Raw genomic sequence first — 27,643 nt, forward strand, 5'->3', positions numbered from 1 at the left:
TCTGGTTTATGGTAGCTTGAATTTTAAGTGGATATATTTTTCCTCCATACTGCCAAAATACAATGCTTTCTTAAAGAAAATACGTACCACTTAAGATAACTTTAGGATACAAATATCATACTGTGCTAAATGAAAACATGAATAGATACCTACCAAATAAAAAAACCAACACGCCACTTGAAAGCTTGCTTTGAAACAGAAATGATATTATTTCAGGTGTATCATATTAATTTAATTCTCAGCCCAATTCTGTAAAGTAAAGGACTGTGACTACCATCCCCACATGACAGAGGAGAAAAGCCACGTGCAGAGAAGTTCTGTTCCCCAGGCAGTACAGCTGTGAAAGGCTGGTGTTAAGATTCAAACCCAGGAATTTTCACAACAGAGCCTATGGCTGGAACCATTATTCTCTATTGGCTCCATCTCTGATTAATTTGGAAGCATGAGGTAGATAATACAATAAATCCACAGATTTGATGACAGGAAAACTATTTTAATTGTATCATGTGGCAATGATGACGTTCATGGTACTCAAACTTAAAACTACCAAATTCATGTGATCAAGATACCTTCTACAAACATACTATGTATATTGCTTTTTATTACAAGCACTCTCCATGATAGCAAGAGTATATGTTTAAAAAACCCATTATGCATACTTCATGAAACATGCCAACTTCAAAATAAAATAATAAACAAACTTTGTGAAATAACAGTACCTTCACTGTCCACATTCCAGCCTCCGGCTCTTTCACATTCACTACTTTGGCAGAGTTATGGATATTTAATAGCTCATTCAGGCCAAATCCCTTTTTTATCAGCTTCCCTGAAAGACAGACATAAAGGTAATCCTTCTCTCAGCTATGTATATTAGCTAATTTAACACTGCATAAAACTAAGAGCATGATCAAATTTCAAATAACTCAGGCACATTTTTTACTCAAGTGTGCTGCAAACTAACCCCAAGAGCCTTTATTTTCTATTCTGTGGCTAAATGAAAGGCATTTAATTTTCAGTAATATGACATGATTGACACTTCTACCCACAGCTCAAAACATTATTTTACTTATTTCTAAAATATACCTAATTTTAGGGTTTCCATGCATTGGAAGCTGAAATAATGGATTACTATTTGTTATGCTGATTTGATCATAAAACGAGAATAACAATCAGCAGACTGTAATCATATTCCTGAAGCCAACCTAGATAATAATTACTATGGCTACCAAAAGTTACATGGAGTCACTAGAGACATTTAGATTAAACAGATGGCAAACCCAGCAAACCAGAATAAATGTTGTTCTGGAGAGCACTCATGGTATTACTAACATGAGAGCCCTGGGCATATCTTTGCACAAAGTGTAAAACCTTAACTGGTTTTCCATGAAGCACAGGAGAGGGCTTTTACCAGTCACAGGAATAATTAAAGGAGGTAGTGTGATGAAGTTGCATGATACCATCGCCTACTGACCTGACATTTATCTAAAGTGTCTAACAGCTGGAACGCAGAAAAGAGGAAAAGCAAATTTGGGATTAAGCCACAGTTTATTCACTTCACTCTTGACTTTCCCATAGACTACTTCTCCAGTTATGTAAAGAAATAAGTTAGCCCGGGTGTGGTGGCTCACGCCTATAATCTCAGCACTTTGAAGGTGGGAGGATCACAAGGTCAGAAGTTCAAGACCAGTCTGACCAATATGGTGAAACCTCATCTCTACTAAAAATACAAAAATTAATCAGGTGTGGTGGTGCTTGCCTGTAATCTCAACTACTCAGGAGGATGAGACAGGAGAATCACTTGAACCTGGGAGGCAGAGGTTGCAGTGAGCCAAGATTACACCATTGCACTACACCCTGAGCAACAGAGCAAGACTCTCAATAATAATAATAATAATATAATGTTATAAGCATCCTATATTTGAATCAAAAGTTTTACAATCATTGTATTGTAAAACTTTTTAAAGTAGTAGAAACATGACTTTTTAAAGTAGTAGAAACATAATGCAATGGGTACAGGTACTCGAAGTCTCCAGGTAGTGGAAAACACAAGTCTTTCCTAGGTAACATGGACGGTATTGCAGCAGAATGCTACCTCAATAGGAAAATCCATTTTTAAAGTCAAACTTGTGGAAGTCTTGAGAAAGATGTTGTACTTGTCTTGTAAATTTTAATGTGTTTTTGGCCTCTGAGAACAATTTCATAGGTTGTTTTCTTTTGGGAATTAGTTATTTTCTTCTAAGACAAATAAACTAAGAAAATCAGTTATCTCCTTCCCTATTTATACAGAGAAAAAACATGCAACTAAAGCCACAGTGGAAATAAAACTATTTTGCAAATGTTATCAAGTAAAAATATTTCTAAATGGAAATGTTAACAAAAGATTAAAGATTTCTGTCTTTACTAGATTGTAATTCAATATAAATCTTATTGTAATGATCAACTAGCAATGGTACCAGACAAATGATATGGTTATAAAATATACTTAAGTAAGGAAGCAAAGTGAATTAAAAATCCCTTTTAGTAAGATATAAATTTGGTTTTTAACAAATATCTTCTGTAAAATTAAAACTTACCAGAAAACGATAGAGTGGAAATCAGTTATTTTAAGAATTTTTTTGGTGTGAGTCATTTAAAAATAGTGTAAAATACTGAATTTGACAGAATAAGTTACTGTAAAGTATTTCCTCACATACAGATTAAGAAAACATAGTTTTAGGTTTTATTTAAATATTTTTCTTTTGAATCATTTAACTATAATTAATTTACTAAATCTGACTTGTTTAAATATAAGAAGTTTTACCTTTCTGAATCTCAAGTTATTTCAGCAATACTTAGTACTTTCAAAATGTTACATTTTTTAAATACCTTCCTTAGCCACTTCTGAATTTATTGAATTTATTCATGTAGGTAGCATTAACTTGACACAAACAAGTGTGCAAAAAGTATTTTACCCTCTACGTATTTTGCATTTTATTATGTGACGTTTGATATATCTCACCTAAAGGATTGCGAATTTCAATCACTGGAGAAGGGCCACTCAATGACACAGTGACTTCTTTTAGGCTGGGATCGAAAGGAATTCTCCAAGTATTTACTGCCTTTTCCAAATGATCTGTGGATAAGAGGTGAACTTTGGAGGCCTGTACTGCTTCTTCTACCCATTTTAATACCTGTAAAAGAAAAAGAGAAGTGTAAGTGACATCAAAAAACATTCACAGTTTTATACCATTGCTCTTTTAGGTACTCTGGGTGATCAAATGACTCCGGCACATCCTGGACTGCTGAGAAATTTATTTCAGTTATTACCGAAGATAGAACTCTAACTCTGGTTACTGTAGATTCAAAACAAAATGCCGGTAATCTATGTTCAAATTTCAAGCTATCTTGGAATAATATATTCATAATGAGACTACAGTATACAAAAGCGGTGAAGGGAAACATGCAGAGATATTACTGATAATTTGCTATGTCTCAAGAGATAAGAACTCATTTAAAAACACAGTAGTGCCAACATGTACGATCCTTTTTTCCTCCATTCTTTCTTTCAGGATTTTATTTCTTCCAGATGCAATTTGTAGAAGAAATCCATCTAGCAAATTATCAAATCCAATTTCAGTAAATTGGGCATATTAATTAAATTATACCATATTATAATTCTACATAGTGTATTATAATACATTACAGCATGCTAATTATAGAAATATAATTGCAATGTCACCAAAATAGTCCTTTTTATAATAAAGTGAATAAATAACCATATAATGGGAAAGGTATTATATTAAAGAGAATAGATATTTCAGGTTAGAATTTAATACCAAGTAGTGTATTCTTGAAAAAGAGTCCTTAAAAAAAATCAAGAAATTGGGTTATAAAAAGGTGTTAATGCCTCAATGTGAACCAGAAAAACTTTGAATCCATAGAAAGTTTCTGCAGTAGCAAAGATAATTTCCCATTAGACAAATGGTGTAATCTGGACAGGTACTCCTTGAATGATCTTATAACTTTACATCATGATAATCTTTGATCCACCTCATCTATCTCTGGTTTATGTATCCTTTAAGACTGCATAACACCATGAAAATTTTGTTTTGTAATTAGGCATAAGACACTGACCAGAGCTGCATATTAAGCTAAAGTCAAGCTATTAATGATAAAAATTTTTTTTGATATTTCAGTGTAGGTGGTCACATTTCAAGTAACCAAGCAATAAATATTGTGCAACATTTTTATTTTCTGTGAAAAGTATCCTTTTATTTTTTTCCTTTTCTTTCCCCCTAAGGGTAAGGGAAGCATCCAAGACTTATTATCACATGATTAACAACATAAAGCAATTACATTTATCATAAAATAAATGTTTATTGTTCAAGATACTTTTGCAGGTACTAAGGACTGATGATCACATTTTTAGCCATTAAAACTCGGATATAGTGAACGTTTTTGCATTTCTTATATATATTTTTCATAAAAATTCCTGTCCTTGCTCCAGTATCAAAAATCATATCGCCTATTTGTGTATCCAAGAGTAAGTGTTGTGCTCTACACATGATAAAGGTAGGATATGTACTAACGTCAATGAAATTGATCATAATGACACTGATGTTCTTATTAAATGAAAGAAATTCATAATACAAGAAATGCTTGTTGAAATAATGTGTGTAAAATCCCCTCACAGTACCTCCAGACAGTAATTCCACATCACAGTACTTTCACAGTACACATACTAACATGATCTTAGTTTTTTCTCTCCCCAGCTAAATTCCCTTCTTTTCGCCTAGTTGTTTTGGCCATTGCCAAAATGTGTTTCAGCAATGGCTTCATAAGCAAAGTAATCTAACCATGAAAGACAGAAGAGTTTTCCGTAAATTCAAAAAAAAAAAAAAAAAAAAAAAAGAGGCAAATTCATACCAGAGAGAAGAGAGAATCTGAGCAAAAACACCAGGACAGAGACAGGAGTACTCCAAATATGTTGGGAACATGAGTGACCACATCTGGCTGCAGTGAAGTGTTCAGATGAGAAAGAAGCAGAAGATGAGGCTGGAAGCCTGTGTCAGGACCAGAGAATGGATGGTCATCAAGTCAGGCTATGACGTTTGGAGTTTATCCTAGAGATCCCAATGAAAATGACTAAAGGCTTCAAGCAGAGGAGTAACACACTGGAATGATATTTTACAAGGAAAACTTTGTAGTGTTATCACCAATAGCTTGAACAGAAAAACAAAATTTAATACAACTAATTACCTCATAAATCAAATGATGTATTTCCCCAAAATTTAACCTTACAAAGTATGTGGAATTTTACACATGAAATAAAACATATTTGCTTAAAGCAGCAGATGCTATTTTTGAAAAATGAGTTCTTAATGATCTTTCATGCTTGAAGATAAGGATATGGATCACTCTGCTTATCAAATCTGTTCATATGACTAGAGACCAGACTGTAACTAACATTGACTGTATATAGAACACATATTTTAATAAGCAAAGTGTTGACATAAAATACGACTGTAAGGGTCTGTCTAACCAAAAAAAAAAAAAAAAAAAAAAAAAAAAAAAAAAAAGAAAGAAAGAAAGAAAGAAAGGATTGTTGTTGGGCCTGAGAAAACATTTGATAAATTTAACTGATAATCAATTATTTTGAGTATAATATCTGATACAGAGACTGAAGAGAGCAAAGGAGAGAAATTAAACAAATGGACAGAACATCTGTTTTAAGGACAAGACATATAATGTGATCATAACAATTCTCAATAGAAAAGGAGGAAAAAAAGTTAGAAAACGAGTACCACAAAGAATTATGAGACGTTTCAAGTTTAATAATGAAACGAAATGGCATTAATAAAGATGGAAGTCATTTTTTACATACATCCTTCATTAAATTTATAGTCTATGTCTGGGTGGCTCCAAAAATACATCTTTCCTTTAAGCTCAATGCAGAGAGGTTATGATATATTGCTGGAAATCTATCTTGTTGTCTGTTAGCTACATATGAAAATCCCCAAGTCTTAAGTATTCATAGGAAAATGGAAGCCTACCTAATCTGGTTGTCTTTTTGTGAGGCAAGTGTGTTCAAATGGTACAGAATATCAGCAGGCTTTGGTTTACTCTTAATACTGCTTCCAATTCATCACCATTTATGAGGCTTTCACAAAGGGATTACCATGTATCATAATATTACATGTTGGGAAAGACACAGTGCAGACTTCTGTCAAGATTCTCAAATCACTTTTTTCATCCACTTATAAGAAAAAATCAAATTGAAAACAGATGTAACCCATTTTATTAGAAAATACAGATACTACCAATATGCGAGTGAAAGTAGATCACTGCAAGCTACAGAATGTACCATAAGTGAGGTTTCTGGCCTCTCAGGGTGCCAGAAAAAAGAAAATTAAACATCTCTAATTGTCTAACTATGAGAAATGTTCTCATGAGATTAGAAATGATCTTCTATTATAAAGAAAAAAGAAGAAAACTAGAATAATGTGGGAGCCTAAGAATTATGCATTTTTATCAACACAAAAGCTTTTTTGAACCCCTAGAGAACGGTTCCGATAGTGCATTAAAAGTTTTAATGTAAAAATGGTTCTCTGACAATTTATAACAGCTTATATCTACAAAGGTCTTCTGAGACCATCTAATCCACCTCCTTAATTTGATAGATGAGGAAACTGATATTTGAGAGTTTGTATACCTTTAAAACATCTAACAAAATGGATTCGGGCTCAATAGTTATATTTTTACATAAGTTCCTTGTGTACTCTCATAGTTTAAAGATTTTGCTGCCCACGAAATAACCAATACTTAAAAATAGTCCATATATCCACTCGACTCTAAAATAAGATACAACAATAGTTTTAAAGCATAAAAGCAGCACACGTTATTATGAATGATAAAACAATAGTATTAAGTAGGAATGTAAGTTAATTTTTGCGCACATATTCATGAACAGAACTTGAAAAATAGCTTTGGTTGGAAGAGCATTTCTTAGGTAATGTATCACATCCATATGAATTTCCCCAGGACATCCTTTGTCTTCCCGCCAAGAAAAGGTAGGTATGGTGAGGTGTTCAATACTGTTTGGAATTATGCATTTATTTGCATTTTTGTGTTTGCTGTTGTTATTCATTATCCATCTTTCCTACTAAATTGTAAGTTCCATGAGGGCAGAGACCATGGCTGATTTGTTCACTACTATAGTCCGTGAACTTAATACAGCACATAAAATACAGCAGATTCCTAATTAAATATGTGTGGGAGGGAGAGACAAAAGAACGAAGAAAGGGAAAAGAGACAGATAAAACGGGAGGGAGGAAAGAATTTTATGTCAGGTCTCTACCTGGAGTTAAATCTGTACTAAAAGGTAGTTTTCTGGCCCTGTGTGCATTTGTGACAGTCCTTTCTCAGCACTGAATTTTCTGCATTGAAGCTGAATAGAGTTCAAACCTGTATGCATGGTTTTAAATGTAAGCATCAGGTTGTATTTAATTTTTATTTTATTTAGTTGGTTAGCTTAGGATTTTTAAATTCAAAGGAAAACTTCCCAGAATTAAGCCAGGGGTTTTTAAGAAATGCAAAAACACATGCATTTTTCTCAGTCACACTGTATAGAGATTTTTCAAGCTCAGTGACGGTAGAAAGTTGATTAAGTATAAATGCATCCAACTGATAAGTGAAGCCTACTCTAGAAAAAAAAAGTTGTGTACCCATGTTTTCACTCATAGGCGGGTGTTGAACAATGACAACACATGGACACAGATCAGGGAGCATCGCACACTAGGGTCTTTTGGGGAGGGGGGCTAAGGGAGGGACAGCAGGGGGTGGGGAGGTTGGGAGGGATAACATGGGAAGAAATGCCAGATATAGGTGATGGGAGTGGGATGGAGGCAGCAAACCAACTTGCCATGTATGTACCTATGCCACAATCCTGCATGATCTGCACATGTACCCCAGAACCTAAAGTACAAAAAAGAAAAAAAGAATTATAAAATAAGCTATTGGGAAAAAAAACTTCTGTAAAATTAACACTAACACCAGCAAGCACACAGCAGTGATTATTACATGTTGGATACTTTTAAAAGCCTTACATTGATCTTCGCAACTGCCACTTGCATGGGTACATACCTCCAATTATTTCCATTTTACAGATGAATAAAAATGAGTAAGACATGCCAAAGTTGATAAGGCACACAACTAGGAAGAAGGCAGCATTGCCTGTTGGTCTCATAATCTTGTCTTTTACATTCTATTTTCTGAGTTAGCATTAGGAAAAATATGATAGTTTTCAAGAGTGAATCTGAAATAGTAAGAGCGATACCCCTCTGGATAACCAGTAGAGCTATCTCTCTGGGTTCAAATTCATTCCTATCCTGCAGTACAGCATAGAGCCCATGCTTCCAATTTTGCTTAGAAGTCACTAAGCATTTATTGAACATCCAGGTGGGAATAAAAAGGAGGAAATCAGAGATCTGAGTATGACACTCATTTGAGAGATCCAGGTCACTGATCTAACGGAATTTAAAGCCATGCATCCCCTTGCTGACCATATCTACAAGAACTTAGACAAACGAAGACATACATTATCCTGTGAAAATAAATGTAAACATCAATACATAATGGCTCAGAAGAGAGTATGAGAGCAAGAGTCCCCTTGTTTTGATGGCGCAGGTAAATTTCGGATGATGATTTGCAATTTGTACATGTGCCTACAGACAGCAAACGCATCACTCGTGCCAACGCAAGTGTTCTCGACTTGCAAGCAATTAGATTTCTTATGGTAGATAAATGAGCTGGCATTGAGATTTTATACAGCACTCCTCTGAATTTGGTTAGTTCAAGTCTATTCCTGACATGCATCCACTCAGAGACTGACAAATCCAGTGTCATGGTTTGTAGATTTAGCAAATCCACCCAGAAATGTTACCACTTGAGACTGTTTGAGACGGTTTCCCCCTGATAATATCCATTTATATTACTCCTTGGGTGTTGTGTGCCTATTTAACTTGGAAAATTCTCCAGTGAGTTTTAACAATAGTAAGTGCTCATAAACAAGTGTGGCTGGTGATGTTTTGTATAGCCCATAAATGCTCATGCTAAAGGTAGGCAAAATAAGAAATAATTTATAAGATTTTTTTAAAAAGACTTTGGCTGGAACTAAAATTTTACTCAGTTTATATAGAGAATATGGGTTGGAGGAGCTTAGAAATTGGAATGGCATTAGAAAATCTGGGCTCAGTGGGAACTCTAGAGGGGATGTAACTCTCAATTTCAACTCAATGAGCACCCAAAACTTGTGTAAAAACTTCCACACCTTCTATATGATGAAAGTTTTATTACGTACAACAGCTGAAAAAATAAAAGTACACTTTAGACATTTCTGAATGGTGAAATCATTCCTGCTAGTTATTTTAAAGTGTCAAGGTATATTGCATTAATTTATCTTCATAAAATTCTTGTGTCAGCCGGGCGCAGTGGCTCAAGCCTGTAATCCCAGCACTTTGGGAGGCCGAGGCGGGTGGATCACGAGGTCAAGAGATCCAGACCATCCTGGTCAACATGGTGAAACCCCGTCTCTCCTAAAAAAAATACAAAAAATTAGCTGGGCATGGTGGCACGTGCCTGTAATCCCAGCTGCTCAGGAGGTTGAGGCAGGAGAATTGCCTGAACCCAGGGGGCGGAAGTTGTGGTGAGCCGAGATCGCGCCATTGCAATCCAGCCTGAGTAACAAGAGCGAAACTCCATCTCAAAAAAAATATATATATATATATATATATATACACACACATATATATATATATATATATATAATCTATATTCTTGTGTCACAATTTCAATGTGTTACAAACAAGAGAGGAAATTTAGCGTGCCAGAGAAGTATGCTTTATTTAAAAGAATACAAATATAGAAAATTAACTTTTATCATTCATGTCTCTCATTGAATCTTCATTTGCTTGGGTTTTTTGCTTGCTTATTTCCCTTGTTTTCTTCTACTAAATACCTGTCTATTTTAGAATGGCCAAATCTCAGTGAGTTTAGTTGTCCCACTGAGACTCTTTCTAGTTTTAAAGGAAAAAGAAGTTCTAAAAACACATAGATACATATATTCATAGGCATACATACATACATGTAGACATATGTATATACAAACTCACACATGCCAGGTATGGCCTTATATCTGGCTACCCTGAATGCAGAACAAACTTCAAACCATACTTAGGCTCTCTACAAGTATCAAAAACAACCCCCAGCTGGGGAGGTACGTAAGCATTATTGATATTACAAGTTCCTAGCCCTGACTTTTTCTCCTCATTCATATCCTTTATTTGTTTACCTATCCATATAGGCATACACACTCACACATTAATAAAGCAAGCAGATATAATAGTTACATAAAACACTACTGCACACATATTTGAAATGACTAACCTGGGCTCCATGAATGGCTTCAGGGCCATCTATGAAATTTGTTAAATCATATGCAAAAGCATATATATATATATATATATATATATATATATATATATATATACAGCGATATACAGATATAGTACATGGGAGGAAAGTTCATAGTTTGGCCGGATTTTCATAGGGAGATGAAAGGGGAAGTTTAGAAAATGACTTTACAGAGGTATCCTCTCTTCCATAAAAGAATCCTTTACATTACTAAACAAAAAAATTTTATATAAAAAAGTATCTGACCATCTTATTTAAAATAGATAAATTATACTGTGAAATAATTCACACTGCAAAGGATTCCTCAATTCATAAATTGATATACGCTCCTTCCAAGTGTTTCTATAGTTAATACATAAAAAATTAAGAGAAGAAGAAACTATGAGCTAAAGTACTGTGGAGTACTGAAATAATTTTTAATTTTTAATTACTAAGAAAAGTAGATCTTTGTATGTTCTAATCTGCTCTTCTCACCCCCAACATATACTGGAAGGACGCTAAAATACAAGATTGTCTGGTTTACACATGACGTGTAGAAATTCTGTTAGTCCCTTTTATGACACATAAAGGTTAGAAAAATCCTTCCCAAAAGACTTCAAAATATAGACTTCATTCCAAAGAAGAATTCAGCCAGGTCTAGGATCTGGACCTTAGGTTTAGGCACTTAATTTCAACTCGGATTGGATCCATCTTGGGGACAGAACTTATTCTTAGGTACAGATACATACGTATCGTACCCAAAAGGCTTTTCATGTCAGTGAGGAAGAATCATTGCCTATCCCACTGACTTCTGAAGGAAAAGTTATTCTGGAAGTTAAAGCGTAACTGGATGATTTTTTTGATGGCTACCATTTAAACAGAACTTACATGCTAAGCTCCATGCTGAAAATGCTACAAATTTTACCTCATTCATTTTTTTCTATAATCTATAAATATTCATACTTACGTTTTCAGTAAATTACAGATTTCTAGTAAGTATAAGACTCAAAAAAAAAAAAAAAAGGCACAGTACTCTAAACTCTATTCTCTTAATCATTGTAACATCATTAACATGGGTGAATTTCTTTGTATGTCCATTACCCCTCATTTCTACATTTGAAAGAAACTTAGATTCCAACTGGCCCAGGAAAAGAAAGAAAAAGAAGGAAATTAAAAGGGAAGAAGAAAGAGAGGAAGTGGGAAGAGAAGGAAACAAATACATTATTAGATTTTGAGCTGCTATGGGCCTAGGTCATAATAATTTAAGGGTGATTCAACAGATTTCGAGTATCATTTTGACTGTGCAATCACCAAATTATGTCTTGGCTTAAGATGCAACCCTCATTTAGAATATAAATCTACTTTCCTATCATGTGATTGTTAAGTTTAGAAATAATACAGATGAAGTGATTTAGATGCATTAAACATTTAATAGAATTAGCTTGATTAAATTAATTTCCTAACATAAGTCCTGGCTCTCTCACTTCGAGACAGAACTTGGATGGGAACTACCAACATTTACCTTCATGACTTAACTGTTCTTATGCTTTCTGTTGATTTGCAGTAATTCTGACTGACGTACTCTTTAGAGATTTTAATGTATTCAATCAAGTTTTAGGCAAGTTTCATCAATTTCTGGGCCTTTCTGCCCTATCGACTTTTGTATATCCCTACTCTGATTATGTCTTGATTCTAAGGTGAAGTTCTCAAGATCTCATCATATTCTCTGTATTTCCAAATAGCCTCCTAATAACTAATAATCTCATTAAAACCAAGGAGTTTTAGGAAGTATACATTCAAATGTCATATAATAGAGCATATAAAGTGCATTGGATCTGCAGATAAATTGGAGGATTTCAAAGGTCCAATCATTTCAGATGTTCCATGGGCATAAATGATAGTGGCAATATATGCTTCAGGCAGTCAAAAAGATGAACCATCACTGTTGACTAAAATTATTGGGAAATACTTTATAGAGATGGTAAAATGCAACATTATATGGCCTTTAAAATCTGGCACCATGCACAAAAATCTCACTAACTCTTTCCAGATCCCCTCTAATCTTTATAAAGGATATTTCAATTTATATAACAACCTGGATTTTACTGTAGCGTTAGCAATAATATAGGTGGAGATTCAGCAGTTGCCAGACATCTTTAATATATTACAGCAAAATTTTATTCACTCTCACAACTAAATCATCACTCCAGAGTTGGTAGTTGGAAACAACTGTGCAAATCTTAGAAATCATATGGGAAAAGAACAAGTAAAGCAAGAATCCAAATTTTGGAAGTAAATGAAAGCAACGGATTAAATCAGCGAACGTCAGACTCATCAGCATATCAAAAGGTAATCTAGATACCTGAAAAAGGGAGAGTTTGAAAAGTAAAGAAGAAACAGAGGCAGGAGGACATTTTCAACATGTTGGGGAGCAGAGGAAGAAAAAAAGAAGAGAAAAAGCATGCAACCCATAGGCCTGTTAGGGTCTTTGAAATAAATACTGCTTCTATTTACTTTAAAACAAATTATCACAATTATTAACAACTCAAGAGTGAAACAGATGTGTGCCCTGAAAAGGGGGTTCATATTAAGTCAAAGAACATTTAAGTATGGTTTCACCAAATGGTGGGTTCTGTGCTAGATACACAAAGGTGGTAAAGTATGTTCCCTGCCTATAGTAACTTACAATGCCAAATTTCAAATTGTTAAACGCTGATAAATACTTCAAATCTCACAAAATCTAGAAATTAAGAACAATTTTGTTACCATCTGACGAGTCTATGGCATTTTTTCACTGTATTTTTGGCTATATAATTTCTGAATGTATATTACTATGACAAAAAAATTGTAATATTTTCTACAGTAATAATAGATAATTTTTATTCTTATCCAGGAAGCTTCAAAACTTTCAACTTCATATATAGCTGTACTTGTGTTTGTCGCATTGATAGAAATTTGGATCTAAAAAAAATAGTCAAGATCTCCCCGGTGTCACTGGACATTAAGAGACATGTACCAGGGGAGAAGTTGAAGTTGAAGGAGATAATAGTCTTCTTAGAGCTTAAATATGTTACTTCTGCAAAATTCCCCCTCAGTTTGTAACTCTGTGAACACATTTCATTACATGTTTTAGAGCCTTGGAAGGGGTCCACACAAAAGTAGGGTGCTGAGGCTTAAGTTCTGTTGCCTTCACTCTAAACCTACATCCACTTCCATTCTTTGGATGACACATTCATGGCAACTCATCTACCACACCAATCAAATGGCAACCATCAATGTCAGATATTTTTTTAGTTGTCTAAAGACCAGCAAATAGTGACTTTCAGTATTTTCTTTGCTTTTCAGCAGCTGTAGATGCAATCACATTCTCAGACTAAATGTTGAGTAAATGAACAAAGGTCATTTAAAGTAACAGCCATTAGGTTCTACAAAATATAAAAATGAACTAAACTAGATATGTAGACCTCTCCAGAGCAGGTTCTGTGGACCATCTTGTCACCAGACACTTGCTTCTAATTCCTTCCTGAGCTGAAATCTAGAACTTGTTGCTTGGATGTAGGATCTGCAAAAGCATTCTGTGGATTAGGACCCAGATTCATTGAGACCCTGACCATCTGCCAAGACCCCTACAAGCTAGGACCCATCTCCCTTAATGTATGCGGTACTTCTACTAAATGCTATCTTTCTAGTTAAAATATAAAAGTTCCCTTATAATCTAATCAGCATTGTTACTTTCGCCCTTAACAAATTTCCAAGCCTTCATTTCTTTACAGACAGTAGACAAGATTCTGATATCCGACTCTGGAAGTAACGGAGTGAACAGTTCAGGTTCCTCTTTCAGCTTCCTGACTTGTTCCTCCCAGTGGGTAGTAAAGTGACTAACCTTAGTGAATCTATTGCCCCAGATTAACCAGGAGAAGAGTCACTGCTCATAGCGATTTTTGTCTCTGTCCCTCAATAGCACCTAATTAACTTTTAGCATCTCAGTCCCATCCATGTCCTTTTCCCTGTATTACACCCTTAGGTGAAAGCCCCCTTTAAAGGGGGAGATCTACCACTTTCCAGCTTCAGTGCCTACGTCTGAGTGTAGTTGGGTGAATATGAAATACGGTGTGAGACAGAAGGTCCGTTCTAGTTTGCAATTCAGTTTTGCCACTAATACTATTATGATCCTTATGGAAAGAATTCTGCTCATTTCCTCCATTTTATAGGATCAGCTGGAAGAGTGGGTGGGGTGGATAAGTAATTAGTCTCCTGCAATCTTTGACATGCATAAGGAGGAAAAGTAAATGGATACAGTCAGTCTGGAGGGGAGCAGAGGGGGATCTTATCTCTTAAGAGCTAGCTAACAACAGGAGAGAGAACATCCTTCCAGGGTCAGGAGTGACTAAACTCTTTTAGGGGTTTATAGTCTAGTGGGGAAGACATGTAAATAAATAATAGAAAATGTATGTCAGGAACAAAGGCAAAGAAGATGGTCAAATCTGGTTTGTTTTTATTTGGAAAGATGACCAGGCATACTTGAGATTCAACACTAAAGAATGAGCAGGACCCAAACGGATGAGCAGAGGGAGAACATCTAGGACAGAAGAAATGACATGTTCGAAGGTGATATAATAAGCCATATCAGAAAAGATACTAGAGTGTGTCATGATACTGGTGTGTGTGTATGGTGGTAAGTGATGAGGGTAGGAAGAACTTGCAAGTATGTGGGAGTCCTCACACGCCGTGCTAGATGGCAGACCTTACCCTGAAGATCTATGGAAGTCACTGAAGTTCAGAAACAGGATGCCCCATCAAGTTTATATTCAAGAAGGATCATACTGGAAGAATGTGGTGGAGGGATTTGGAGGGAAAGGCTGGAAGCAGAATGATCAGTAATGTGGCAGTTAGAATAGGCAAAAAATAAATGATCAATAATGTGGCAGTTAGAAGAGGCAAAAAATGAAGAAAACTAGTAAAGAAACAATGACCGTGGAAATGAAGGAGAGAAAATAGATTCCAAAGATATCTTGGATTCAATGTCCCCAAGGTAGCAATTTAAACTGAGACATAAAAGAAGAAAAAGTCTAGAATGACTCAGCTTCCTAGCTTGAGAAGCAAAAAAAAAAAAAAAAAAAAAAAAAGATGCCATTTAACTATAACCAGAATTACAAAAGGAAAGTTGGTTCCAGAGGCATCACCTTAAAAAGTCAACACTTTGTCAATTAAAACAAAAATCATAACTGTATATTTGAAATTTTCTACAAACAAAATGTTAGACAGATTATGGATGATGATTTTTTTTAAAAAAACTAATGAGAAGAAAACTCTTAAGTTATAGTATACCTACAAATCAAATAATAGGTAAGCTCATTCATTTTGGATTCCTTCACAATAGAGGTTTGCAAAACTATTCTGTTCATGACAATTAGACCCATCTATGTATTAGAACAATTAGGAGGATCCCAGTTCCTCCATTGATTCTCTAACACTAAGATTCAGCTTGATCAAAGTTTTGAGGCATCAGTTCCAAGGATCGTTCTGTGCTTAGCACAAATTAAATACATTATCTTATCTTACATTTTTATTTTCAAATTTTGTACTTAATTTATTGTAACTGTAATAAATGCAATGTAAAATAATCATAGAAAAACATAACACATTATTGTACTACCGGCAAATAATTACCTTCCATATTTTGGTCTTTCTTTCCATACATATATGGGTGTGCATATGTGTGTTTTGTGTGTTCTTAGACACAGGTTTATTACACTATACTTAGAATGTTTACCCTTCTTATTTCAATACATATTTATTAATACTATGTACTCACCAATCTAATAGACATCTGGAAATGTAAAAAACATTAAAAAGAGCTCATGTTCTGAAGCATATTTTAAAATTATTAAATGAGATTATAACAATATACTTAAGGTTAGAGTTAGGGAACAAACCACATATAGCAATTTATAAGTTATGAACTAATCAACGTCTAGCTTATTAAGGAAAAAGGCAAATCCTAACACTATGTATTCTTTACCCAATGACAATGTAAGAAAGGTCTTACACAAGCTCGTTCAGTATGAGGATCTTAACATGCAATCCATCACTACCTGGTAGAACTCAGCACTTTTGAGTTTACATATCACAAAAGACATATCTGGAAACTCGTCATGGTTCCATACAACTATTGCACTGATTGCTTGGTGATATTCTAAGGCCTTGTTTTGTAAATGAAACATTGTGACAGACAAAAGGGAATAGACTTTTCTCATTTCTGAGTCATAATTAATTATTGTAATTTGCCACACACATTGTACAAATTTCTGGAATTAAATTTACTGAAGTCAGCACCTTTAATTTTAGAACAATTAAGAAATACAGCTTTATGATTCAGTAAGAGACCAAATATCTTGGCCTGAACATTCCTGAGTAGGAAAGAATATTGCCAAGAAAAATGACCACAGTATTGCTCTCAGCAATCACAGGATAAAGAAGTGGAATTACAGGATAATCATCTAATACGCAAAACCCATAAAATATCTTGGAACATACAAAATCAGTACGAACTATTAATTCATTAGGGATTTAATGAGAAGATTTTAAACCATGGCTTTTACTTGTAACATATATTTACAATAGATACTTGCAGCATCAGTGAGGCTTACATGCTTTATTTCTAACTTTATTTTTCAGTAAACAATGCTAGTATTAATTGTAAATATGTATAAACAAAAAATAAATAATATTAATCTAAGGAAGTAATCGACATAATGTTAAGCCACCCAAACTCCCAGGAATTAGCGTAACTAATTCTGTGACTCAGAAGTTAGGAGAGCCAAATAGATAACTCTGGAGACTAAATAAAATGGTCAGTTGATTTACACAAAGCCAAAAGTAATTGTAGTTAAATATCAACAGAAAGATATTACCAGAAACTACCCAAACTACAGTGTCAGGAAAAAAGACAAAAATAAGTAATGATAATAGCTTCAGTAATTATTTTCATGTGAATCCTATAGCTCAATCTAAAGTGCTTAAATTCTGTTAACTGTCAACATAGTACTCAAAGAAAATCCAAAAATTTTGTTGGAAGCTTTTAAAAATCTATGCAAAAAATTAAATAATCATACAACACACATGTACTAGAATGGCTAAAATGAAAAAGACAGAAAACAGAAAATACATGGCTGGAGGGAATATAAATGGAAACAACTGTGGAAACAGGTTACCTGGCATCTGCTAAAGATGAACAAACCCATGCCTAATGATCCATCTTTCCTACTTCTAGATACATATCCAAGAAAAATTAGTACATTTGTATAACAAATGACATGTTCTAGAATGTTCAGAACAACGCTACTGGCATTAGATCAAAACTGGAAATTACTCATGTATACATTAACAGTGGAATGGCGAAAAAGACTGTGGCACATTCATAAAATGGAATACTATACATCAATGAGAATGAACCATCTACAACTACATGCAATGATGTGGCTGAATCTGACGAACAGAATGTTGAACAAAAGAAGCCAGCCACTGACGTGTACGTGCTGTATGATTTCATTCCTACAAAGGACACAACTTGCCAAACTAATCTATATTTCTTGATGCAAGTATAATGATCAACCATGTGATCAGAAGATGGTATGAAGGATGGTTTTGTGGAGTCCTGGTAATGTACTGTTTCTCAGTCTGAATGCTGGCTACCCAGGATATGTTGAGTTTGTGAAAATGTATTAAGCTGTGTGCTTATGTGCACTTTTCTATATGTATAAAATACTTCAATGAAAAGTTTGAAATAAAAGAAAAATAACAATAATACATAAAAGCACTTTTCTAACCAAGCATATTTCTTATATTTGTCAAGTTTAATTAAAATAGTTTCACTAATTGAATCAAAGAAGCTTAAGTACATAGCTGATGCTACAGGGTATTCTAAGGGAGTAAGACGGGAAATAAAAAAAAAGATTTTCATGGTAGCAAATTTACAATAACGCTAGGCAATATGCCAGACACTCAGGAAACCATTAGAAAACAACAAATAACTGTTAATATAAATATGTTAATACAGTGCACACTGATCTTCCAATGCTTAAAAATACCATAAAGTGTAAAATGCACCGTTATTTTCTGTGCCAGTTAGAAAGGAAAGCACTTCCAATCAACCTTTATAACGTGCTACTGATTGTAAAATAAATTCCATTTAAGAGCTGTTGAATTGTTTTATTGTTTAAAAAGCGCTACTTAGTGTGGATGAGAAGATGTGTCATAACACATAGTTAAGTACTGCAGACTTAGTAGGAAATCAGACTAGGAAAGTGTACAATCGGCAGGTGGATGCTAGTACGACTCATATATTAAGAGGGACAAGCCGGGTGTGGTATCTCACGCCTGCAATCCCAGCACTTCGGGAGGCTGAGGCGGGCGGATTGTGAGGTCAAGAGATCGAGACCATTCTGGCCAACATGGTGAAACCCTGTCTCTACTAAAAATACAAAAATTAGCTGGGCGTGGTGGTTTCATGCCTGTAACCCAGCTACTCCGGAGGCTGAGGCAGGAGAATCCCTTAAACCAGGGAGTTGAAGGTTGCAGTGAGCCGAGATTGCACCACTGTGCTCCAGGCTAGCCACAGAGTGAGATTCCGTCTAAAAACAAACAAAAAAAGAGGAACAAAAGATGGCCCTTGAAAGATGGAAAGGAAAGAAGGTAAAAGCTAGAAAGTGAGGTTATTTCAGGTTAAGGAAGCTTTAGAAACATACGCGCTGAGGCAGCAAAGTACCCAACACTGTGTGGGGGCAGACAGGAGACGGCCTAATTAGAGTGGGGAACGGAGTATTAGGAAATACCTGGAGATACATTTGGATAGCAAGGCGAGGCCAGATTACAGAAGGGCTGGAATTCCAACAAAAACTATTTGGACACTGTTCAACTGGCAGTAGAATCGGTTTTTAGAATGGGGGCAGGGCGTGATCAAAGTGGTATCTGAGGAAGCTTATCTTAGTGGACTGGATAGGGGGAAGTAGAAGAAAGAATAAATTATTGCAGTAATCCAGGTGTGAAGTGATGAAGACTTGGGCAAGACAGCTGACGTTACGGTGCATTACATAAAATTTTCCATAATATATCTTTATGATACATTCCATTATGTAAAACTAAATTTGATGTGGTTAAACAACTTTTCTTAAAAAAACAAAACAAAAAAACTATATGCTTTTTCTTTTTTATTAAACATTTAAGATGAGAAAATCTGAATATATATTTTTATCTAAAATATAGTTAAATATGCTTTGTGCAAGTAAGAGATGAATTTAAAAAGACTTATGATAAGAAACAAGTATCCCCAGCCTTTTCAAAGGAGATGCATTCTAGTTTTATTTTCAAGTTTCTTAAGACCTAAAGGTTCTTAAACACCTAACCAAGGAATCTCTTAGGTATTTATCTATTTAACTATGTATGCTGGATGTTTACTTAATTTAAATTATACATGACTATTAATCATTCAGCATATACACAATTGGGCTTTTATTTTCTGCTGTCTGTTTCTCCTTTTCCACCCACTCCCGCCCTTCTTTGTTTTCTTCCACTAGAACATGCAGTATAACGACTGTAAGTGCTTGAAGCTCTGAGCCCTGCAGTTTTATTGGAAGAAAACTGTAACCAGAGCAGAAAAGAGAGAGAGATGGGGCAAAATCTGTAGTCTGCATAACTGAGTTAGGCAAATGATGCTTATCCATCTTTAGACAGACTCACAGGGACACAATAAGCATTTAGACACTTTTTTTTTTTAAATATAAAAAGGTAGATTTCCAATTGGTGAATCCTTATACAATGGCTACAAAACTGTAAAGAGACTACTTTTAAATTAAATTTGGTATCACATGCTTGCTATGGAATCATTCCTTTGAGCCATAATACTATGAAAAGCACAGTATTATTGGCATAGCAACTGGAATCAATTTTTCCTTGGAAGTTTTATGGATTGCAGGGTGGATGACTGGCCACTATCCCTCCTTTACTCAGGGTAGATAATTACATGAGATAATGTGTCTGGCACCGGAAAATCAAATTATCTACTTCTCCAAAATCTTCTGATCCACCTAGTTATAGATATACACTGATGTTTATAAATCTTAGTAACAGAGCAATAGGCAGTAAGCCTATACCTTAAGAAACCTAATTTAGAGGACTGAATATAGAAACACAGTCCCTTAATATAGTGACATGTAGTGCAACCATATTAGTGGATTTGAGAAAAGGGAAAAAAAATCTTCAGGAAATGAAAATAATGGGATGATTCCGTTCTCTGCTATGACTCTCAATGGATATAAATGTTGCTTAATGATTTTCAAAAACCATATAATCATGGTCTTTATTTCTATATGCCTTTATATGAGCAAACTAGCTATTCTTACACTTCTTAGTATGAGTTTGTTTAAATATTATCTATCCTTTTCTGTACATATAGTTTCTTTATGAAGTAACTTAGTAATGTATCTCAATTCTTAAGAATAACGAATAATATGTTTCTAATACACTGAATTCTTAATTCCTTTAATAACTTTTGCTCCTCTGGAACTCTCTGACTTTTCACAGTTCTCATGACGAAAAAGGACCACTACACAAGAAAAACATAAAATGATGGCATGTCCAAGTATGGCATTATAAACCATTCCTGAAGATATATCAGTGAGATTTTTCTTTCTAATTATTAATGCTCAGCTTGATAACATTTTAAGAGTATAGGTCTTCTGTTATTCATAACTACACTATTTTACCAGTTTATATGTAACAATCATGTTTTTATCTCCAAAATCAATAATGTTCCTGTGATAGGACCAATGCCCTTTGCATGATATCTCCTTTAGTCCCCCATGGGTCCTCTATAAAATATTCCTTGCAAAGCATGATCAGCTTTCAAAAACAGGTAACGGTGCCTGATTGACTGACTTAGTAACCTGTTTCATACACTTTCAAAACAATTTTGTTTCATGAGAGACTGCCAAGTTAGAAATTGCCCTCCTACAAACAACTAAAGCTATTAGGAAAAATATAGAAAATAACCTTTTTTAGACTTAACAGATAGAATAGGATCATTACCCTTAAGAGATGACAAAAAAGTGAGATGAGCTCAGGATTTCTAGTTAGAGGCAATTTCCAGCCTGGAAATAAAATTGAGTTAAAAAGACAGAGATCTGAGTTGGGGAAGCTGAAGCAGTTAGATGTTTAAGAGTGCAATATTATAGAGAAGGAACCTATGAAGACAAGAACATCCAGATATACTCATAAGGTGCCTTTTGATTCTTTGTCTAAGTAACAATCTGTGCATCCAAAAGGTAAGCCCCGTGAGGTTAGAGAGAAGCGCTTTCTACACAGACAAAATTACTTGAGATAAATAAGATAAAAATTCCTAGAGGTCATACAGGATCAGTAATTTACCTAAGTTCTTTTCAGCCTCATTGAAATAATGAGACCTCATTGAATACATAGTGAAATTAGAAGAGGCCACAAAAGGGCCACATCTTATAAGTAGAACTAAATTATCCCTGGAATAAAGGCATTTTAAAAAACTCACTCTGTAAGAACTTTTTAAAAAGCCTTAAAGGATCAACCAAATCCACAACTAACGCACTCCATGTCATATAAAGTCCAATGATTTTTAAATGAATACAACAAAAATACAATACTCAGCAATAAATAATATCTAGCCTATAATCCAAAATCACTAGACATACTAAAAAGCAAAAAAAGAAAAAGAAAGAAAGAAAAAAAAAAAAGATCTGTAAGTAGTCAACTGAAACAAGCCCTGAAATGACAGAAATGATAGAACTAGCAACTAACAATATTAGTTATGAGGGAAATCCAAATTAAAACCACAATGAAATTAAAATACATCTATTAGAATGGCTAAAATTTTAGAAATTGAAAATGCAGAAGCAACTATACAGCAATGTTCATAGGAGCTTTATCCAAAGTAAATAAGCACTAGAAACAATTCCAATATCCAACAACAGGGAAATGGATAAACAAATTATGTTATATCTGTAAAATCAAATGTGCTAAGTAAAATGGAATGAATTAATGAAACACAATAAATTGGGTGAATTTTTGAAACATCACATTCAATTAAAAAATCTAGACCAAAAGTTTCCATTTATATGAAATTTTTTTAAAAGACTAAACCATTCAACAGATGGAAAGCAAATCAGTGGTCAACAGGCTGAATGACAGGGAGATGAAATGAGTGAAAAGGGGATAAGCCAACTTTCAAGGGTGGTGGAAATATTCTGTATCATAATTGTAGTGGAATGAACAGGCATATAAATCGTCAAAAGGCACACTTAATATGAATGCATTTTAGTTCATGCAGCCAAATAATGTTGGTAAAAAGTATTTTGTGAATATATTCATGCATTGAACTCTGATTTCCATCAACAAGAATACAAAGATAAATGTCATAAGCATGCCTTCTTTGTCTTCATAATGAAGTGAAGTGAAAGACACACAAACCCATATGTATGTGTGTGTGTGTGTGTGTGTGTGGGTGTGGGGGTGTGTGTATATTGTATTCAGTCACTCATTCTTTCACTGTCAAAAGCACAGTAATTGAACATTACTTTATGGTTAATTACTACAAGCATTTAAAGCAAAACCCTTGCCCTCCCTGCCCTCAGGAGCTCACAATCTGGCACTATAATTGAAATCAGAGAAATAAGACAGTATGTTGAAAAAAAAGATTGATTCAAATGTGCACAAGAATTCAAGAGGCAGCTACTATGGAGGACTTCACATTTTGCCATCTTTGTAAATGCTCTCCCTCACCAGCTATAAATAAAATATACATTTTTAGGCTTTGATTTTTGTCAAATACGAGCAAAAATTGTCTTCTTATAATCTCTGAAGAGTTGAATACATTATAAGTAATTATTTCTCACAGTAGAAAGCCCAAGCGTTAGCATCAGATGAAAAAAGTTCATAAAACGTACTTCACTTGCTATTTCCATCCTAAAAGCTAAATATTATTTTTATCATTCTTTATATCCTAATTTCTGAAGTGGGAAAATAATGACTTCCATACTTAAGGTTTTATATAAATGAATTTCAGACGATTTTCTTTTTCTGTGGCAATTAATCCATATCAAGGCGTTTCAAGCTTTTTTTAAAAAAACAAGATACTTTTATCAAATCAAATAATACGCAGAATCAAATATAAAAAACAGATCAAAGCCAAATTGTTCCAAGACCTACCCCAAACAAACTCTTCAGAGCTCTCTTTAAAACCACTTAGCTACATAATCAAAGAATAACATTAAAACTGGAGGAAAAAATCATTTATTTCTTTGATATCGGCAAAATGACAACACATTAATTTTCTTATCAGGTAGGCAATAATAAGCTGTGAATGCTCCATGAGAGTTTCACTAGCATTGCTTCATTCCATAATTGCACATAAATCAATGAGTATCTGTAAAGTCTACTATAGTCAATGCAGCTACCCCTGTAAGTTTACGTGCCCTTTAAAATAAGTCATATACCAATCTTCTAAAACAAAAATAAATTTAATTTTCTCAAAAAAAGTTATTGACTCTGATAGATCTTCAAATATGAAATGAATAGTTTTCCATTTCTACATCTGTTTAGGCTAGGCATTTCTAAAATAAAAAATTATCTCATGAAATTCGGAACTTTGACTTCCAGAATCCATCTAAAAGAGGAAGTATAGGGAGAATTTGAAATGAGAAAACATTGAGGCTTCTCAAAATATTTTTGAAGCTGCAAAAATACTCAGAGCAGGTTTGGATGTAGGTACATATGGGATATTTTATAAAAACTGGCTATTTCTACTGAGCTTACTTTTGAAACTTCACCTGAAAATGAACTTTATTCTGTGTAATATTGCAGACTGAATTCATAAATGACTTTGTCTAAATTCATATGCTCAGCATTATGTCTTATTCTACATTTCTAATAAAAATGGTGGACACTGTGATGGGGCAGGAGGCAGAGAAATTCTAGGCAGAAAAGGGCAGATCCCCAGCAAAAATTCCACCCTCAAGCCAAAAGCCTGAAACCACATCCCGAAGTGAGAACTTACACCCCTGTTTTCCCACGGGAATGTTTTCTTTTCCTAAACCCCCCATGGCTCTGCCCCACCCCATCCTGTGTCTATAAAGACCCCAGAATCAGCTGGCAGAGAGAAGCAGCTGGACACTGGGGATCGTGCCTGGATGTCAGAGAATAGCAGCTTGACCTCAGAGGGACTGCTTGACAGCAGTGTAACGCCAATAATATGACCAGAGATGGCCAGACTTCAGGAGAAGATTACCTTCCCACTCCATTGCCTTTTCAGCTCCCCTTCCCACTGAAGGCCATTTTCATGGGCAATAAAATCCCCCACATTTACCATCCTTCAATTCACTCACACAATTTCATTTTTCCTGGATGCCAAACAAGAGCTCTGGAGTCACGAGTATGGATACAAAAGGCTGTCACACTGGTCCTTGCCCTCACTGGTGGAGGGCAGCCACCTCACACAAAATGGCAAAGGGCTCACTGACCTGTTAACATTTAAGCCATCCACCAATGGCAGAGCTAAAAGAGCAGCAGAGACTTGGAACCAACCCAAATGCTCATCAATGACAGACTGGATAAAGAAAATGTGGCCCATAATACACCATGGAATACTATGCAGCCAAAAAAAGGGATGAGTTCATATTCTTTGCAGGGACATGGATGAAACTGGAAACCATCATTCTAAGCAAACCGACAAAAGAACAGAAAACCGAACGCCGCATATTCTCACTCCTAAGTGGGTGTTAAACAATGAGAACACATGGACATAGGGAGGGGAACATCACACAGTGGGGCCTGGGGGGTGGGGGGCTAGGGGAAGAACAGCAGGGGGTGGGGGGATTGGGAAGGATAACATTAGGAGAAATACCTAATGTAGATGACGGGGCGATGGATGAAGCAAACCACTACCATGGCACATGTTTATCTATTTAACAAACCTGCATGATCTGCACATGTACGCCAGAACTTAAAGTATAATAAATAAATTTAAAAAAAAAAAGCAGTGTAACACACATTCTGGGACTTCAGGAGTCGCAGACATGCCTGGCTGGATGCTGCCGCCAAGATTTTGCTCCTTTTGGTGCCCCAAAGTGCTTGCTCTGTCTGGCTCCTTCACCCGCTCACCTGCACACTCCCTCCCTCGAGAGATGGATGTCATTACTTTTGGATACAAGGCCACCCTGCACATGATAAAGTTATCAGAAAGACAACTCCTTTCTTCTCCAATTTACATGATGGTTATTATAACTAGCACATAATAGTAGAGTTGAGATTTTATTTCAGATTCTTCTGGTCCAATTCCCTACTTCATTCCCCTATTTCATTCCTTCAAACATTCATTCAACAAATATTATGTATCTAGAAATCTACTATACCTAGAACTCTGGTAGGCAGCAGAAATGTTAAAAATTAAAGACAGAAGCAGGTCTTTATCTTGCGATGTTTATAGCCTAGAACGGCAAAAATAATAACTATGCAGTTATTATTATACAACATGATGACATGAAGAGAGAAGGACAAATGTCAGGCAACTTGCTCAGATTTAGTTGGTGGTTAGCTATTGCAACAGGGGCTGAAAAGTTTTCCAGGAGTAAGGAAGAGCCCATCCAGTCTCAGAGGAAATAGCATGATATATCAGCGAAAGTTAAAAAAAAAAAAAATTCTAACTGGACCTACCATGATTCACATCTATATTAAATTTGGCCATTCTCCAGTATTGAAATGCCTGCAATTATCAATCTTCTTTTTGTACTTTTCACCCCATTATGTTCTATGCTTTGATTTCATCAACCTAAGTTTTTATGGATTCTTCTAGACCAAAGTTCTTCATTGTGACTTCCAAAATGTCCATTCCTTTGTTGGACTCCTTATGCCAAATCTTTCCTGAAAACTCAAGATACTTCCTAACCCCAAGGAAAATATATTCCTCATCTAGGCCAGTCTCATCTCCGACAACTCTATTTGATGAAGGTTATTCATTATCCGGCACCCCGTATATCTTAGAGACTGAAATCAGGGCAGCCTTTTCATTCCTCACTCCAGCCCGCTCCACAATGATACAGCTCTGCTCCTTTGAGACTTGCACCGTTCCTCTTCATTGCTGCCTTACCAATCTTTCCTCATTTATTGAACACTTTGTTACCTGGCTGTCTTTCTCTCCATAGCAAGTCTTATTGTCACTACAGTGATTTCCATATTCACAAAAATGGCCTATCCAACTTGCTGACCTCTCAATGACCTCTCAACTCTTGTAACCCTCCTCACGGCTCCATTTCACCCACACATTCCCAAGGCCAACCAATGAACTTGCCATCAACTAGAGCTGCTCCAGACATCTTACCTTCTCACAACAATCTGCAAATCCTCCAGCCTCTTTACTCGGCTGCTCCCTCTACAACACTTTTCCTACGTAAGAACCTGCACTACATCTACTTTTGCTCAACATTGAATCCTTCGAGTCTAACACACAGTAACTAGCCCTCAAAAATTTTATGGAATGAATAAAAAAATGAATGAGTGACTGAATAGTAAAAATATAAACAAATAAGATAATGGTACAGAGAGAAGTCAAAAGATCACATGGGTCAGGCGAGGTGATTCACATCTGTAATCCCAGTACTTTGGGAGGCCAAGGTAAAAAGAGTGCTCAAACCCAGGAGTTTGAAACCAGCCTGGGCAACATAGAAAGACACCAATCTCTACAAAATAAATTTAAAAATTAGCTGGGCATGGTGGTGCACACCTGTAATCCTAACTACTCAGGAGGCTGAGGTAGGAGAATTGCTTAAGCGTGGAAGGTTGAGGCTGCAGTGAGCAGTAATCACATCACTGTATTCTAGTCTGGGCAACAGAGTAAGACCTTGTCTCAAACAAAACAAAAGGCCATATGGTCATCTCATAGATGCAGATAAAGCATTTGACAAAATCCAAAATCCCTTGATTTTGTTGATAAAAACCCTCAACAAACTAGGCATCAAAGGAATATATCTCAAAATAATACAAACCATAAGCAATAAACCCATAGCTAACATCATACTGAATGGGGGAAAGTTGAAAGTATTCCCACCAAGAACCGGAACAAGACAAGGATTCCCACTCATACTCCTATTCAACATAGTGCTGAAAGTCCTAGCCAGAAACTGGCTAGCCATGTGCA

General features: G+C 35.3%; 1 protein-coding gene across 7 annotated transcripts in view; it reads right to left on the bottom strand.

The window, feature by feature from the left end:
• The window catches only part of HMCN1 (hemicentin 1), a 677,492-nt gene that overhangs the window by 259,358 nt on the left and 390,491 nt on the right, over positions 1-27,643 (bottom strand). For all 7 annotated transcript variants that reach the window (XM_074389731.1, XM_074389733.1, XM_074389732.1 and 4 more), the window contains 2 exons: positions 2,999-3,170; positions 720-826 (listed from right to left, as the gene is read on the bottom strand). In XM_074389731.1, the coding sequence (XP_074245832.1) occupies positions 720-826; positions 2,999-3,170 (279 nt within the window). The remainder of the gene's footprint in view (positions 1-719; positions 827-2,998; positions 3,171-27,643) is intronic.

Source organism: Saimiri boliviensis, chromosome 19 (genome assembly GCF_048565385.1).
Source record: "Saimiri boliviensis isolate mSaiBol1 chromosome 19, mSaiBol1.pri, whole genome shotgun sequence".
Taxonomy (NCBI): domain Eukaryota; kingdom Metazoa; phylum Chordata; class Mammalia; order Primates; family Cebidae; genus Saimiri; species Saimiri boliviensis.